Genomic DNA, 17,565 nt, shown 5'->3' on the forward strand with positions numbered 1-17,565 from the left:
CGTTTGTATGTGATTTAGAAACAAGGCATAGAAAGTGGTATCCAATAAATATCCTATTTATTTGATAGGAGAGTCTGGAATAGATCACACAAAACAAAAAGCAAGAAGGAAACAAAGCAAGTGTAACAATTCAACTGTAACGTTATGTGATCCATTTGAGAGAGAAAGGGAGGGGCTAGAGACGAGGAACGTAGTGAATTGGATGACACCGTACGAGCGCAAGAAGGTTGACAAGATAACATAGGATGTTAAAGAAAAAGGAGAAATCCTGATTCATCAAAATAATTTTTCATTTTTTGGAATACAAGTCTGTCGGCTTGAAGCTTATATTTTGGAGTGTGGCCGTATACTGTAGCCTTCACGTATCGGTTATTATTCTTTAGCCTATTTATTTGCGGGCCCTGTGCCATAATGGCTCGACAGTAGCCTTGGACAATGTGTTCAAAACGTCGGATGTGTCTTTTACCGAGGAGATCCCGTTAGAATATGATTTTAACGTACCAATATATACGATATATATGTGATTCCCATCAAAATAATAACGCGCTCTTCCGTGCGGATCCATTCGAAATCTGGGCGAATGTAATTCTATAGCGCATCTCTACATCCTTATCTGGTATGTGCCCACCGATGGTGATATATTGTGGACTGGGCAGTGTGTGTTCTAATGTTTAGTCGTTTTTATCACAGTGTAGGTTGTATCATATTGATTTATTGTGGTAGTGTATTGTTGTAGGCTAAATTATCAGCCTGCACAATATAAATAAGAGGAATCGTGTGAGTAATTATGATATAACAACGCATGACTATTATTCATTATATATTATTACTTATTAGTAGTAGGCCTAGTAATAACATTATTAGTGTTCATATTATCATAAATTAGTTGTAGCGGTGGTTGTGTGGCCATCTGTCTAGGCCTAGATATAAATAATTATCATCTGCTGAATATTTGCTATGATTCATTTTTGGCATATTCTCATCCTCTGACTTACTGCAGTTACAATAGGCTACAAACCCCAAAAGGCCTCTCATATGCAATCAGTGCTATGAAGTCAGGAGCATCAGATCTTAGAGGCATGGCCATGATAGGCTTCTTTTACAAAACATATCAATACCACCATGGATGCTGCAAAGCCTATTCCCCTGGAGCTACATCACAGCTCCTCATGAATGCCTCCAGGCCCTTGCTAGATGTCAGGCTTATTAGAGGAAGATGCTCACTGCCTGGCCACTGTCTGGAATTGACCTCATCTTCTCCAAGGAAATGTTGTGCTTATCTGTCAACACAAGCCTGTACTTCCACAGCTGCCTGCAGCAGCAGCTTATGTTTGGAGAACAGGCAATGGAATCTTCCTAATAAAGACTCCTCAATATTGTTTTAGCGTGCCTAATCTGTTTGTGAAAATTAAGTGACCCTTTGCTTCATTAGCCTACTGAAGTGACACAGAGTTAATTTCCATCCAATTTGTTTCTGTGACTTTTTTTTTTACAGTCATCATCCGAAGTCACATACAAGTATAGCATGCCTTACATGTATGATGCATAGAAAATACATTAATTGATAGAGTAGTCATTTAAAAAAGACCAACTATTATTATTGACAGTCTGGAGAAGTCAGCCCAGAAGCAACCTGTATTAATATCGAGGAAGCAACAGCCATGTAATAAGCTGCCCTTTTTTCTGATCTGATTCTACGTGACACTGTATTGTGTCAGCATGTAACATGAGTACTGACACTTGCATTTTGTTTATGCGCTCGGGCAGAACATTTTGGGGCCCAGTTTTTCTACTCAAAATGCGTATCAGCTAATTGAAATAGTTGATTTACTTGCACGTGACGGAACACTAAATTGTAGCTGGTCCCATCAGATAACATGGCACAAGTTAGCCCTTTGCTAACCTCACCAGGTGGCAGTGATTATATCCTGGAACATATTCTCCATCAGCCTATCAAAGATCTTAGACTTTATATCCACCAACCAATGGCATTTCTTAAAATAGGTCAACCCGGGCCACTAGAGGGACATTTTAAGCTAACAAATTCAAGGATTACTTTTGTTCCATTGGTCTGTAACAAAATGTTGTATGCAAATATTGCATTGATGCATCCTTGACTAGGCTACTAACTACCAGTGTTAGACAACATTTTTATATATGACAAAATCCAATGTTTTTGTTTATCTGTTTCACACACATCCATGTTTATTTATAAAAAAAAATATTTCACCTTTATTTAACAAGGTAGGCCAGTTAAGAACAAGTTCTCATTTACAACTGTGACCTGGCCAAGATAAAGCAAAGCTGTGCGACAAAAACAACAACACAGAGTTACACAAACAAACGTCCAGTCAATAACAGAAAAGAAAAATAGAAAAATCTATGTACAGTGTGTGCAAATGTAGGGAGGTAGGCAATAAATAGGCCATAGAGGCAAAATAATTACAATTAAGCATTAATACTGGAGTGATAGATGTGCAGATGATGATGTGCAGGTAGAGATACTGGGGTGCAAAAGAACATGTGCTTTTATGTAAAAAATATAAATATGTTTTTGTAAGTTTATCATATATCGTAAAAAAAAACAAAGAGCCTTATGTATTTGTCAAATAGCAGTCATGTAGGCTACTATTATCAACATCGCTTTTAGGTGGCACACATTTCGGTTGACTCGAAATCAATAGTGTACTTTAACCATGGGTTTGAGGCCCCCCTCGCATCAAGCTTTTTTGTTGAGGATTCTTTTTTTTACTGCCGGTCCTTGATGCTCAATTCAGAACGCTTGTGACAAAGTGGATGATTATCATAATGCATAGCCTATAAAATGTTGTAAGGCTAAATGTAAGTGTAACCACATAGCATAGGGCTAACGTGCCATTTTACCTGACTGGACCGGCTACAATTTTGCATTCTGCCACGTTTAAGTAAATCAACGATTTTAATTGGCTGATACATATTTTGAGCCGGAGAAACTGTTTGAATTTAAATGGTTGCTTATGTTCGCAAGTATGGCCCTTTGAGTTCACAATAACATATACAAATGACCAGATTTGGATATTGTCAACAAAATTATATATTTCTTTGTTACTTTAACCAGTTTTACCTTGCCCTCTCTAAACCAATGTCCCAACTCCAGTCCACCAGTACCCCCAACAGTACCAATTGTTATTGAAGTCCCGGACAAACACACCTGATTAAACTTGTCAACTTATCATCAAGCCCTCTATGAGTTGAATCAGGTGTGTTTGTCTGGGGCTTTAACAAAACATGTGTACTGTTAGGGATACTGGAGGACTGGAGTTGGGAAACACTGCTTTAAACCTCCATTTCTCTTTCCTCAATCTGTCTGTCTCTCTTTCTAGGATCTCTGTCCTATTGGTGCGATGGCCTTCTCTCTTCTGGCTATCCTGATATTATCTCTCCACGCTCTCCCATCCATTGGCTGTCCAGTGGGATGTCGCTGCTACAGCCTGACTGTGGAGTGTGGCTCTACGGGCCTCCGGGACATCCCCTTACATGTCCCACCTTCTACACAGGTTAGCATTGACTCAATATGTCTATATGTCTGTTTCCCAGATACCACCCACCACACAATATAGCCATGCTTGAATCATCCATACACTCACTCAGACGTACCTACTCTCCATAGAGTTTACATATGGAGTTATGCTTATTGTTACTTATGCTCATCTATTCTATTTAGACCATCTTCCTTCAGGACAATGCTATCGGGCAGATTCGTCTGTCAGACCTCTCCCAGCAGGGCCGTCTGCACTACCTGTATCTGCAGAACAACAGTATCTCAGCACTGGAGCCCGGGGCCTTCCAGAGCCAGGGTCAGCTTCTGGAGCTGGCCCTCAACGGGAACCGCATCCACCTGGTCACAGCAGACATGTTCAGGGGCCTGGAGCACCTCCGCATCCTCTACCTGGCAGGAAATGACATCACTCGCCTACAGGACTATACCTTCAGAGGCCTACAGGTCAGTCCCCATATTATCAGTAACTCAGTTAATGTTTTGTCAAACCAATGCTAGTGTTCCCCTCCTCCCTTGTAAACAGACTGTTTGTCCTGATAATTATCTAGAGTTCCACCACAACAATCAACGCTTCAACTTAACCCACTTCCTCTACATTATATCACTATTCATTACTAATAATGATTACAATCCCTGCTTCCATAGCGTCTTCAAGAGCTTCACCTGCAGCAGAATAGCATTGAGATGCTGGGAGACCAAGGTCTAGTTGGTCTGTCCTCTCTGGCCCTGCTTGACCTCAGCCGGAATAACCTGCACACCATCGGCCCTGCCACCCTGCGGCCCCTCGTCAGCCTGCAGGTGCTGCGTGTCACAGGTGAGGGCCAAAGTACAGGATTTGGGGTAGGTCTGTGGGACCAAAAAATAAGTCTACAGTAAATATATTGACCTTGTGCTTCAAATAGAATTACCTCTTTCAAATGTTTTGTCTTAATTGTCTCAATGTTGTGTTGCATCTTTCCATCCCCCTTTGTTGACTTTGCCACACCTCCCTGTCAAATTATAATTTCCTTCTGTAGACAATCCGTGGCGTTGCGACTGTGCCCTGCACTGGCTGCGCAGCTGGATCGATGAGGAGGGCCAGCGCCTGCTGAGTTCGGCCGAGCGGCGCCTTGTCTGTTCTGAGCCACCCCGCCTCTCCCACCTCAGCCTGGTGGAGGTGCCTCTTAACAGCCTGGTGTGCATCCCCCCTCTGGTGCAGCTGGAACCCCGCCGCCTGGCCGTGCGCCTGGGGGAGAGCCTGCGCGTCTCCTGCCATGCATCTGGTTACCCCCGGCCGCAGGTCACCTGGAGGAAGGCTTCCCAGGGTAAGGTGCAGCTCTCCCCCCGGGGGCTGGTGCAGGACCTGGGCGGTGTAGGGACCGTGGGGGCTGAGGATGCAATACATCCAGCTGCAGGACGGGTGAGACTCCAGAAGGAGGATGGGGAGCGCTTCAATCCAGACACGGGCAGTGGGATGCTGTTCCTTAGCAACGTGACAGTGGCTCACGCCGGGCTGTATGAGTGCGAAGCCTGGAACGCTGGAGGGGTGGCCCGTGTGACCTTTCAGCTCGCAATCAACTCTTCGTCCTCGTCCAGTTGGTCCCCTGCCTCCTACGCTCCATCCTGGCCTCGTCTGCGCTCCAATCGGCCGACATCGTCAGACGTGAGTCGAGAGCCCTTGTACGCCCTTGGCAGCATGGCCTTCAGCGCACTGGGAGCTGCTACTCAGACTGCCATCGCCATAGGGATCTCCCTGCTGGCCCTCACAGCTCTTCTCCTGGTGGCCATGATCTACAGCCGACACCGCCATCGGCAGAAGGACACAGATGACAAGGAGGAAAGCATCCTGTATGTCAATGATTACTCGGACGGACCAACAACCTTTGCCCAGCTGGAGGAGTATCGGGATGAGCGCGGGCACGAGATGTATGTTCTGAACCGGGCTAAACCCGTCCTCCCACCTTCCACCACAGCCACTACCACCACCCTGGGGTACCAACAGCAGGAAGCGCTGTCTCCCACAAAGCCCCAGATAGAGCCGGATATACGGACAATGAGAAGGATGGCAGGGGAGGGCGGGGAGGCAGAGCCGGTGACAGCCGAGTCGGAGGGCTTGTTTCTGAATCACACAGGCTTGTTCCTCGACTCACAAATTGCATATGAGATCCACTGCTGAAGGCACCCAGGACGACATTCACAATGAGATAGTCCAGAGTGCTTAATGTCACTTGGTGACCAAACCTCCAGACTGCAATGAGGGTTCAGATGAATCATAAATCCTGATTGCTCTGGCTCCAGAGTGACAAGTTTGAGCAGCAGTACGATATAAAGACATGGCAGGAGACATACCTCCCTCAACCAAAACCCCCACTGTACTGTACCTTACTGTGATATGAGAAAATGTGTCCTTCGTCCAGCTTGAACATATACTGTAGCTACTATAGTAAGTATGGAGAACCATTACAGTGGACTGAGTAATGTGTGGTGGAGAGACCCTTATTGTGACACTTCTGCTGTTTATATAAAGTAAACTGTAATAGGAGCCTAAACAGGCTCACCTGGTTGGACTCTGAGAGGTTTAGAAATGTAAGAGGAAGGTGCATCATACAGTGGGGGGAAAAGTATTTGATCCCCTGCTGATTTTGTACGTTTGCCCATTTACAAAGAAATTATCGGTAGGTTTATATGAACAGTGAGAGACAGAATAACAACAAAAAAATCCAGAAAAACGCATGTCAAAAATGTTATAAAATGATTTGCATTTTAATGAGGGAAATAAGTATTTGACCCCTCTGCAAAACATGACTTAGTACTTGGTGGCAAAACCCTTGTTGGCAATCACAGAGGTCAGACGTTTCTTGTAGTTGGCCACCAGGTTTGCACACATCTCAGGAGGGATTTTGTCCCACTCCTCTTTGCAGATCTTCTCCAAGTCATTAAGGTTTCGAGGCTGACGTTTGGCAACTCAAACCTTCAGCTCCCTCCACAGATTTTCTATGGGATTAAGGTCTGGAGACTGGCCACTCCAGGACCTTAATGTGCTTCTTCTTGAGCCACTCCTTTGTTGCCTTGGCCGTGTGTTTTGGGTCATTGTCATGCTGGAATACCCATCCACGACCCATTTTCAATGCCCTGGTTGAGGGAAGGAGGTTCTCACCCAAGATTTGACAGTACATGGCCCCGTCAAATGATGCAGTGAAGTTGTCCTGTCCCCTTAGCAGAAAAACACACCCAAAGCATAATGTTTCCACCTCCATGTTTGACGGTGGAGATGGTGTTCTTGGGGTCATAGGCAGCATTCCTCCTCCTCCTCCAAACACGGCGAGTTGAGTTGATGCCAAAGAGCTCCATTTTGGTCTCATCTGACCACAACACTTTCACCAGTTGTCCTCTGAATCATTCAGATGTTCATTGGCAAACTTCAGACGAGCATGTATACGTATTCTTGAGCAGGAGGACCTTGCGGGCGCTGCAGGATTTCAGTCCTTCACGGCGTAGTGTGTAACCAACTGTTTTCTTGGTGACTATGGTCCCAGCTGCCTTAAGATCATTGACAAGATCCTCCCATGTAGTTCTGGGCTGATTCCTCACCGTTCTCATGATCATTGCAACTCCACGAGGTGAGATCTGGGAGCCAGAAATCTTTCTGATTGAGATGGGGTCAAATACTTATTTCCCTCATTAAAATGCAAGTCAATTTATAACATTTTTGACATGCGTTTTTCTCTATATTTTTGTTGTTATTCTGTTTCTCACTGTTCAAATAAACCTAACATTACAATTATAGACTGATAATTTCTTTGTCAGTGGGCAAACATACAAAATCAGCAGGGGATCAAATACTTTTTCCCCCACTGTAAGTCTGTAAGAAAGGAGTACTTTGTGGCAGAATACTGCTGACCAATCCGGATCCCTCCATCCTACAGCAAGTTACTTCCAAAGATTTCATGAATCAAACAACGGTATACAGTCAGTAAAACAGGCTCTCTCCCTTTTAATGTCATTATGTTGGTGACTATATGCACACATGCATGAACTGACGATAAGGAGATGTATTACATTTGCAGGCAGTACCATAAATCAGTCATCTCCTTTAACTTTAAATAATAATTTTTGAAAAATATGAAAGTACTGTAGGGCTTAGCTTTATGAAAGTATTTTTGTCGCTTGTACCTCAACATGTTTTTTAGTTGACCAAACAAGGTAAACCTAATGTGATTCAATGTGTGTGTTTTTCTCATGATCAAGTGTTTCAATAGCATTTAGCTTACTGTGTTTGCAGTATACCTCAGCATATGTATTGGTTTCAATGGAATCTGGTAAAATGTCTGTGGTCCAGCACAAGATTACAGTAGGTTTTGGTGTGTGCTGTAAACTGCACATATGCTGCATACATATTTGCAGTGCATTGCTGTATGGCACTCAGTTGGGACTATTTTCTGAAATTCCACCAGGAACTATCAAATCCACAACAATATTAGCTTTCATTCAAACTGTGTTTTTGCCATTCAGATGTTGAAAATTATTTGTTTGAAAGAGGAAGTGCAGTGGACCTCAGCGCAAGCTTCCCCCAACAGCTGTACGCTACAGGGAAAGAGTCTGGTATCCCATTGCATGCCGGACATTGGTGTGTTTGAGGCGGAACAGTGAGAAAAGCAATACAGTCTAGAATTAAAACATTGTATTGTCCTACCCAGATTGTCACTGTAAAACTGCATTTCAAGCTTTTAGTTTAATTTCAGATATTTTGAATACTTTTATTTGAAAATGATTTGTTTGTGGTTTGTATTGACATACAGTTGAAGTCGGAAGTTTACATACACTTAGGTTGGAGTCATTAACCTCTCTTGGGTATGTGGGACGAGACCGTCCCACCTGCGGGACACACTATTCAACAGTCAGTGAAATAGCAGGGCGCCAAATACAAAACCAAAAAAATCTCATAATTCAAATTTCTCAAACATACAACTATTATATCCCATTTTAAAGATAAGATTCTCGTTAATCCAACCACATTGTCCGATTTGAAAAAGGCTTTACAGTGAAAGATTGGCATTAGATTATGTTAGGACATCACCTTGACAAGAAAAACCACACAGCCATTTTCCAAGCAAAGAGAGGCGTCAAAAAAAACAGAAATACAGCTAAAATTAATCACTAACTCACTAACTCATAATCACTAACTCATGTTACACAATACATGTATGTTTTGCTCGATAAAGTTCATATTTATAAAAAAAAAATCTCAGTTTATATCCAAAAACCCCATTTTACATTGGCGTGTAATGTTCAGAAATGTTTTGCCTCCCAAAACTTACGGTGAATGAGCACATCAATTTACAGAAATACTCATCATAAACGTTGATAAAATATTAAACTGTTATTCAAAGAATTATAGATACACCTCTCCTTAATGGAACCGCTGTGTCAGATTTAAAAAAACTTTACAGCGAAAGCACACTTTGCAATAATCTGAGTACAGCGTTCAGACACGAAACCAAACCCGCCATTTTGTGGAGTCAATAAAACTCAGAAATAATATTATAAATATTCACTTACCTTTGATGATCTTCATCAGAATGCACTCCCAGGAATCCCAGGTCCACAATAAATGTTTGTTTTGTTCGATAAAGTCCATCATTTATGTCCAAATACCTCCTTTTTGTTCGCGCATTCAGTCCACTACTCCAAATCCAGGAAGCTCGCAAAAATGTCACGACGAAAAGTCAAAAAAAGTTATATTTACGTTCGTAGAAATATGTCAAACGATGTATAGCATCGATCTTTAGGATGTTTTTAACATAAATCTTCAGTAATATTCCAACCAGACAATTCCAATGTCTTCAGAAAAGAAAAGGAACACAGCTCACACTCACAGCTCACACTCACACTTCCTCACTCATCTGACTCCAGGCCCTCTCTTTCGCTCAATATTCACAGTAGAAGCATGAAACAACGTTCTAAAGACTGTTGACATCTAGTGGAAGCCTTAGTAAGTGCAAAATGAACCCTAAGTCACTGTATAGGCAATAGGCAATCACTTGAAAAAACTACAACCCTCAGATTTCCCACTTCCTGGTTGGATTTTTCTCAGGTTTTTGCCTGCCATATGAATTCTGTTACACTCACAGACATCATTCAAACAGTTTTAGAAACTTCAGAGTGTTTTCTATCCAAACCTACTAATAATATGAATATCCTACCTTCTGAGCCTGAGTAGCAGGCAGTTTAATTTGGGCACACCTTTCATCCGGACGTCAAATACTGCCCCTACCCTAGAGAAGTTAAAACTTGTTTTCAACCACTCCACAAATTTCTTGTTAACAAACTAGTTTTGGCAAGTCGGTGAGGACATCTACTTTGTGCATGACACAAGTAATTTTTCCAACAATTGTTTACAGACAGATTATTTCACTTATAATTCACTGTATCACAATTCCAGTGGGTCAGAAGTTTACATACACTAAGTTGACTGTGCCTTTAAACAGCTAGGAAAATGATGTCATGGCTTTAGAAGCTTCTGATAGGCTAATTGACATCATTAGAGTCAATTGGAGGTGTACCTGTGGATATATTGCAAGGCCTACCTTCGAAACTCAGTGCCTCTTTGCTTGACATCATGGGAAAATCAAGAAAATCAGCCAAGACCTCAGAAAAAAAATTGTTGACCTCCACAAGTCTGGTTCATCCTTGGGAGCAATTTCCAAACACCTGAAGGTACCACGTTCATCTGTACAAACAATGGTACGCAAGTATAAACACCATGAGACCACACAGCCGTCATACCGCTCAGGAAGGAGACGCATTTTGTCTCCTAGAGATGAAAGTACTTTGGTGCGAAAAGTGCAAATCAATCCCAGAACAACAGCAAAGGACCTTGTGAAGATGCTGGAGGAAACGGGTACAAAAGTATCTATATCCACAGTAAAACGAGTCCTATATCGACATAACCTGAAAGGCCGCTCAGCAAGGAAGAAGCCACTGCTCCAAAACCGCCATAAAAAAGCCAGACTATGGTTTGCAACTGCACATGGGGACAAAGATCATACTTTTTGGAGAAATGTCCTCTGGTCTGATGAAACAAAAATATAACTGTTTGGCCATAATGAACATCGTTATGTTCGGAGGAAAAAGGGGGAGGCTTGCAAGCCGAAGAACACCATCCCAACTGTGAAGCACGGGGTGGCAGCATCATGTTGTGGGGTTGCTTTGCTGCAGGAGGGTCTGGTGCACTTCTCAAAAGAGATGGCATCATGAGGCAGGAAAATTATGTGGATATATTGAAACAACATCTCAAGACATCAGTCAGGAAGTTAAAGCTTGGTCACAAATGGGTCTTCCAAATGGACAATGACCCCAAGCATACTTCCAAATTTGTGGCAAAATGGCTTAAGAACAACAAAGTCAAGGTATTGGAGTGGCCATCACAAAGCCCTGACCTCAATCCTATTGAAAATGTGTGGGCAGAACTGAAAAAGCGTGTGCGAGCAAGGAGGCCTACAAACCTGACTCAGTTACACCAGCTCTGTCAGGAAGAATGGGCCGAAATTCACCCAACTTATTGTGGGAAGCTTGTGGAAGGCTACCCGAAACATTTGACCCAAATTTAACAATTTAAAGGCAATGCTACTAATTGAGTGTATGTAAACTTCTGACACACTGGGAATGTGATAAAATAAATAAAAGCTGAAATAAATCATTCTCTCTACTATTATTCTGAAATTTCACATTCTTAAAATAAAGTGGTGGTCCTAACTGACCTAAGACAGGGAATTTAAATGTCAGGAAATGTGAAAAACTGAGTTTAAATATATTTGTCTAAGGTGTACGTTAACTTCTGACTTCAACTGTATGTTCTATTCCATGTCCAAATAAATATGGTTACTGTTGTCTCTCTCTCTGTTGCTGTTTCAGATGAAACTATATTTCTACTCCTTTCGTCTAAATTGGTAATTTGTGCAACATTATCCATATATTATCCATGTATTGAATTAAACCAATGCATGGAAATAATGGAGGCCCAAAGCCTGTCATGAAATTATATAAATTAGACACAGTTGCCTGAAAACTGGTTTTGATGTCAATGCAAGAATACAAAAGTGAAGTGTTTTTCTTCAGTGTGGGTTTGATTGATCTGCCCCATACTGAATGGCAACTTAACAGAAAGTAGGCATGGTCCAGTAAACGGACCTGTATGCCAGAAGTGCACAGAGAAAAAGAGGAATAGGCTGCCAATGGCAGCGTTTATTAGGCTGTGTTTACACAGCCAGCCCAATTCTGATATTGTTATTGTTTTTTTGACCAATCATATCAGATCTTTTCACATCAGATCTTTTTCAGATCTGGATTGGTCAAAAGACCAATTAGTGAAAATAATATCAGAGTTAGGCTGCCTGTGTAAACTCAGCCCTAGATGTTTGGATTTCATCAAGGGACGTGTTTGATTCAGATCGATTTATAGGGCCAAGGCAAAGCACGCCACCAGCAGTGAGGAGAGGCAAGGAGATGTGCACATGGACTCAGGTATAGCACTATTAAAGGGCATTGAATATTATTCTGTCAATATTACGATATGCCCATCGTCTTTTGCAACAGATACACTGGAATCCCGTGGAACACTAACCTTGTTTTTGTAGTTCTGAATTGTGCATAATAGGCTGTCTGGGTGTGGATTGGCTTGAGTGTTCATCTGAAATCATTATTACATTTGAGTAATTGCTGTTTTAATAGTCCTGCTGATTATTCAGGAGAGGAGTTCCCTCACAGAATTTAATAGAACACCCACACCATTTAAGAGAGGTAGGCATTTGTAGGCCTACTGTTGCTCTGAATTGGATTGTTTATACTAAATGTCAGAATATGAAGACTTGGGCTCATTTTCAACTGGACATGTTGAGTCAAAGTTTCATTTCCTTGCTTTCAGACATGTCTGAAGCTGAATGAGCTCTGTGATAGGATGACATGTAAACATTGATCAATCAGACCAGTAAATATTGATCAATCAGACCAGAGCACAAAAGGTAATTTTTAAACTTTTCAAAGGTTTTTCGAAAGATCAATGAGAATGGATTCAATGTAGGAGAAGGTGATGGGTGAAAGCAATGCTTGTCTTGTCTCTTTTTCATGCAAAAAAACACCCTTCCCAGGACCAACCACTCAGAGCTGAAGAGTCATAAAGTAGGGAGGAGGTGAGGGCACAGGGAGTGTGGTGCCAGGAAAATAACCTCTCACCCAACGTCAACTAAAAAAAGGAGCTGATTGTGGACTTCAGGAAACAGCAGAGGGAGCACCCCCCTATCCACATCGACGGGACAGCAGAGAAGAAGGTGGAAGGTTTCAAGTTCCTCGGCGTACACATCACATTGAAATGGTAAACCCACACGTACAGTTTGGTGAAGAAATCACAACAGCGCCTATTCAACCTCAGGAGGCTGAAGAAATTTGGCTTGGCACCTAAAACCCGTACAAACTTTTACAGATGCACAATCGAAACCATCCTGTCGGGCTGTATCACAGCCTGGTACGGCAACTGCACCGCCCTCAACCACAAGGCTCTCCAGAGGGTGGTGCGGTCTGCACAACTCATCACCGGGGGAAAACTACCTACCCCTCCATGACACCTACAGCATCCAATCACAGGAAGGCCAAAAAGATAATCAAGGACAACAACCACCCAAGCCACTGCCTGTTCACACCGCTACCATCCAGAAGGCGAGGTCAGTACAGGTGCTTCAAAGCTGGGACCGAGAGATTGAAAGGCCATCAGACAAGGCGAGGTCATTGAAAGGCCATCAGAAGGCGAGGTCAGTACAGGTGCTTCAAAGCTGGGACCGAGAGATTGAAAGGCCATCATACAGCAATCACTAACTCAGAGAGGCTGCAGCCTACATTGAGACCCAATCACTGGCCACTTTAAACAATGACACTTTAAATAATGCAACTTTAATCATGTTTACATATCTTACATTACTCATATCACATATGTATTTTACACTATCTATTGCACCTTGCCTATCCTGCTCGGCCATCGCTCATCCATATACTTATATGTACATATTCTCATTCACCCCTTTAGTTTTGTGTGTATTAGGTAGTTGTTGGGGAATTGTTAGATTACTTGTTAGATATTACTGCACTGCCGGAACTAGAAGCACAAGCATTTCGCTACACTCGCATTAACATCTGCTAACCATGTGTATGTGAACAATAATATTTGATTTTGATCGATAATGTCAAAAGCCGCACTGAAGTCTAAAAAAACAGCCCCACAATCTTTTTAGCATCAGTTTGTTGAATGTCCCCTATAAGCGTGCTGAAAATGTGTTGTCAATTTGTTTACTGTAAAATAGAATTGTATCTGGTCAAACACAATTTTTTCCAAAACTTTACTAAGGGTTGGTTACAGGCTGATTAGTTGGCTATTTGCGCTAGTAAAGGGGGCTTTACTATTCTTAGGTAGCAGAATGATTTTTGCATGGGCACACACTTTCTAGTAGGCTTAAATTGAAGATATGGCAAATAGGAGTGGCAATTCCGTTCGCTATTATCCTCAGTAATTTTCCATCCAAGTTGTCAGATCCCGGTGGCTTGTCATTGTTGATAGACAACAATCATTTTTTCACCTATTCCACAATCACATTACAGCATGAAAAATGACAACGCTTGTCTTTCTTAATTTTGTCAAATATACTTGGATGTGTATTGTCAGCCTTTGTTGCTGGCATGTCATGCCTACAGTATTAGTGATGCACCGATATTATATTTTTGACCGATTCCGATATTTTCCTTGCCAAAAAAAATCCTGATGCCGATAACCGATGTTTAACATTTTAGCGGCCTTTCAAGCATTCTAGTACAGTTAAATAGTTAACACACACACACATGGACACAGCGGTCTAAGGCACTGCATCTGTGCAAGAGGCGTCACTACAGTCCCTGGATCGAATCCAGGCTGTATCACATCCGGCCGTGATTGGGAGTCCTATAGGGCGACACACAATTGGCCCAGCGTCATCCGGGTTTGGTCAGGGTAGGCAGTCATTGTAAATATGAATTTGTTCTTAACTGACTTGCCTAGTTAAATAAAGGTTACACACACACACACACATTCCACACTGACCAAAAAGTTATTTTGTTGGCATTTCTGTATGTCCCCATTACCAGTAAAACATAATAAAACCTATTTCTTTCACTCACTTACAGTGCTGGTCATTAAAAAAAGCTAGCAAACTCATGGCAGCAAACAATGTTCTTCCCCAAAAACATAGCGAATCGACATCTGTTTCAGTAGCTATAATTAGCTAGCTAACTATATAGCTAGGTGTCATCATCTAAAATAACCCTAATTTATAAGTCAGTTCTTAGTTGATTAATGGATTAGCCACAATAGTGGAATTTGCGGTTAGCCTTCAAAATAATAGTATGACATAATTCTACTATTTGTATTCATTTGCATCACTGTCAATGACATACTTTTATTTTGAAGGCAAACCGCAAATTCCACTATTGTGCCTAATCCTTATTGTGGCTAGCTTCACAACACAACACGGTCCTGTCGAGCCTTACTAGACAGATGAAGCTAGCTGGCTGCTTATAAACGTTAGCTTTGGGCAACAGGTTTAAGTAGCTGGCTAGCTATTTATTTTCATGAACTGAAGTTCAATTTCAATAGGCGAACAAAAAGTGGCAACCCAGCTAATACTTACTCAAGGATTCCTAAATCATTGCTAAGAATAATGAAAATGACTGCAGTTTCTACTGGTCATTGTTTTCAGGCTGGTTGTATTGGTGCTAGCTAGGTATCAAGCTAAAGCCAGCTACCCCAGAAGTTACGGTCGAACAAATGATGCTTTATTACCAACGCAGTATTGTAAACACATCGTTTGTGGCCGGTGTTTGCTTGTTTGCAGACTTTTTTGTACAGCTTTGACAGTGCTACTGTATCTTTTTTGACACATAAAGACCCAAACGGCGTTCCATAGTATGTATGTTGTGAAGCTAATAGCAGTGACGCTATTACTGTGTAACTCCGATAGGGCAACATCTGAAAAATAGCGCAGTTGGTAGTGTGTACCGGTGCTCGACCAGTCGGCGAAAGCCAACATCACCCACGACAGAGAACAGTTGATTGTCAAGGGCAATGAATTCTATTATCTTTGCTTTAATGGATTTCGCCTTTGAGTTGTCTCGCTGAAATGTCTTACTCTTTCAAATGACTTCTCGACTTGTTGACTGCTCGATCCACACAGCAGACATTGTGGGCTAGGTCAAGAATATTGTGTTGCACGTGTAGCACAAGATTTTACGTTTACATTTACTTTAAAAAAAAATACATTTTAGTCATTTAGCAGACGCTCTTATCCAGAGCGACTTACAGTAGTGAATACATTTCATACATTTTTTTCTCTGTACTGGTCCCCCGTGGGAATCGAACCCACAACCCTGGCATTGCAAACACCATGCTCTACCAACTGAGTCCCACGGGACCCCAGTGGCATCATTACATTATGTACCTACTTTATATGTGTATGCATGGCAGCTTTGACATCGTTTTTTAACATCAGCGTTAAACTAGACATCAGGCCAATACTGATGTTGGCAGTTTTAGCTAATATCGTCTGATTCCGATATGTTCACCGATATATCGGGCATCCCTATACAGTAAGTTTGCTAATCTTGCCAATGAAACATGTTTTTTTTAAATATCAGTCAGTTTTGTGATGAATGAGCCATCTGATTCAATGAATGATGGAGTTTGCCTTTCCCCCCCCCCCCAAAATGTAATTTAAGTTGCTTACTATCATTCTTTGTAATTTATCTTTGTTTCATAGTGTAGTTTCTTCTTTTTGTTCAGTTAAGTCACATGATTTCTCAATTTGCAGGGATTTAACAGTTTTTACAGTCATTTTCTTAATGGATGCATGCTTATTAGTAACTGGGATAAGCAATTTCATAAATGTGACAAGTGCAATGTCTATTTGCTCCACATTCCACACCATGGACCAACAAATATTCTTTACATCAACAACATAGGAATTAATACAAAATGTATTGTATTACCTCTTATACACTATATTAGGCCCATCCTTTGGTACTTTGATAGGGCTACTATATTGTGATCACTACATTCGATGGATCTAGATAGTGCTTTCAAGCTAATTTCTGCCTCATCAGTAAAGATGTGATCAATACATGTTGATGATTTCATTCCTGTGCTTTTTGTAACTTCCCTGGTAGGTTGAATGATAACCTGAACCAGGTTACAGGCACTGGTTGGTTACAGTTTGAAGCTTTTTCTTGAGTGGGCAGCTTGATGAAACCCAGTCAATATTTAAATCACCCAGAAAATATACCTCTCTGTTGATATCACATACATTATCAAGCATTTCACACATTATCCAGATACTGTTAGCACTTGGTGGTCTATAGCAGCTTCCCACCAAAATGGGCATTAGGTGAGGCAGATCAACCTGTAGCCATATTATTTCAACAGTATTTAACATGAGATCCTCTCTAAGCTTTACAGGAATATGGTTCCAAATATAAACAGCAACACCTCCACCATTGGCATTTCTGTATTGTCTGTAAATGTTATAACCTTGTATTGCTACCACTGTATCAAAGGTATTATCTAAGTGAGTTTCAGATATAGTCAGAATATGACTGTGTCACAGTATCCACAGAAGGTGGTGCCCCTCCTCGGTCAGGCGGCGCTCGGCGGTCGTCGTCGCCGGTCTACTAGCTGCCACCGATCTGTGGATACTGTGACACAGTCATATTCTGTGTTCTTTGGTTTTTGTCTGTCTAGGTCCGCACCTGTTCCTTGTCTGTCATTAGTGGGGGGGGGAGGGGGGGGGGTATTTAGTTTGTTCCTTTGTGTTCTGTATTCGTGCGGGATTGTTTGTATGTCGACGGGCAGTTAGTAGTTAACGCTGCTTTTGATTTTCAGCGTGGTACTATTTATTATTGTATTGCCGGGCTGCGCCCCGTGTGTTATCGTTCTTGGAAACCTATTCTCCCTTTTTGGGTGTTGTGCACCCTGTGCCTTT

General features: G+C 41.9%; 1 protein-coding gene across 1 annotated transcript; it reads left to right on the forward strand.

Annotated features, from left to right (window-relative positions):
- The first annotated feature begins 409 nt into the window (after positions 1-409).
- LOC115158360 (leucine-rich repeat-containing protein 24-like) lies at positions 410-6,184 on the forward strand. The gene is made up of 5 exons (XM_029707200.1): positions 410-616; positions 3,363-3,536; positions 3,704-3,982; positions 4,184-4,352; positions 4,555-6,184. The coding sequence occupies exons 2-5, from the start codon at positions 3,384-3,386 to the stop codon at positions 5,691-5,693; spliced, it is 1,740 nt and encodes a 579-aa protein (XP_029563060.1). The 5' UTR covers positions 410-616; positions 3,363-3,383; the 3' UTR covers positions 5,694-6,184.
- Positions 6,185-17,565: the final 11,381 nt, after the last annotated feature.

Source organism: Salmo trutta, chromosome 22, assembly GCF_901001165.1.
Source record: "Salmo trutta chromosome 22, fSalTru1.1, whole genome shotgun sequence".
Classification (NCBI taxonomy): domain Eukaryota; kingdom Metazoa; phylum Chordata; class Actinopteri; order Salmoniformes; family Salmonidae; genus Salmo; species Salmo trutta.

Excerpts from the sequence above, each read along its gene's own strand:
- LOC115158360 (XM_029707200.1), top strand. The coding sequence starts at position 3,384 with ATGGCCTTCTCTCTTCTGGCTATCCTGATATTATCTCTCCACGCTCTC. Across the intron at positions 3,537-3,703 it reads ATGTCCCACCTTCTACACAG|ACCATCTTCCTTCAGGACAA; the intron begins GTTAGCATTGAC and ends TATTCTATTTAG. Across the intron at positions 4,353-4,554 it reads GCAGGTGCTGCGTGTCACAG|ACAATCCGTGGCGTTGCGAC; the intron begins GTGAGGGCCAAA and ends TTCCTTCTGTAG.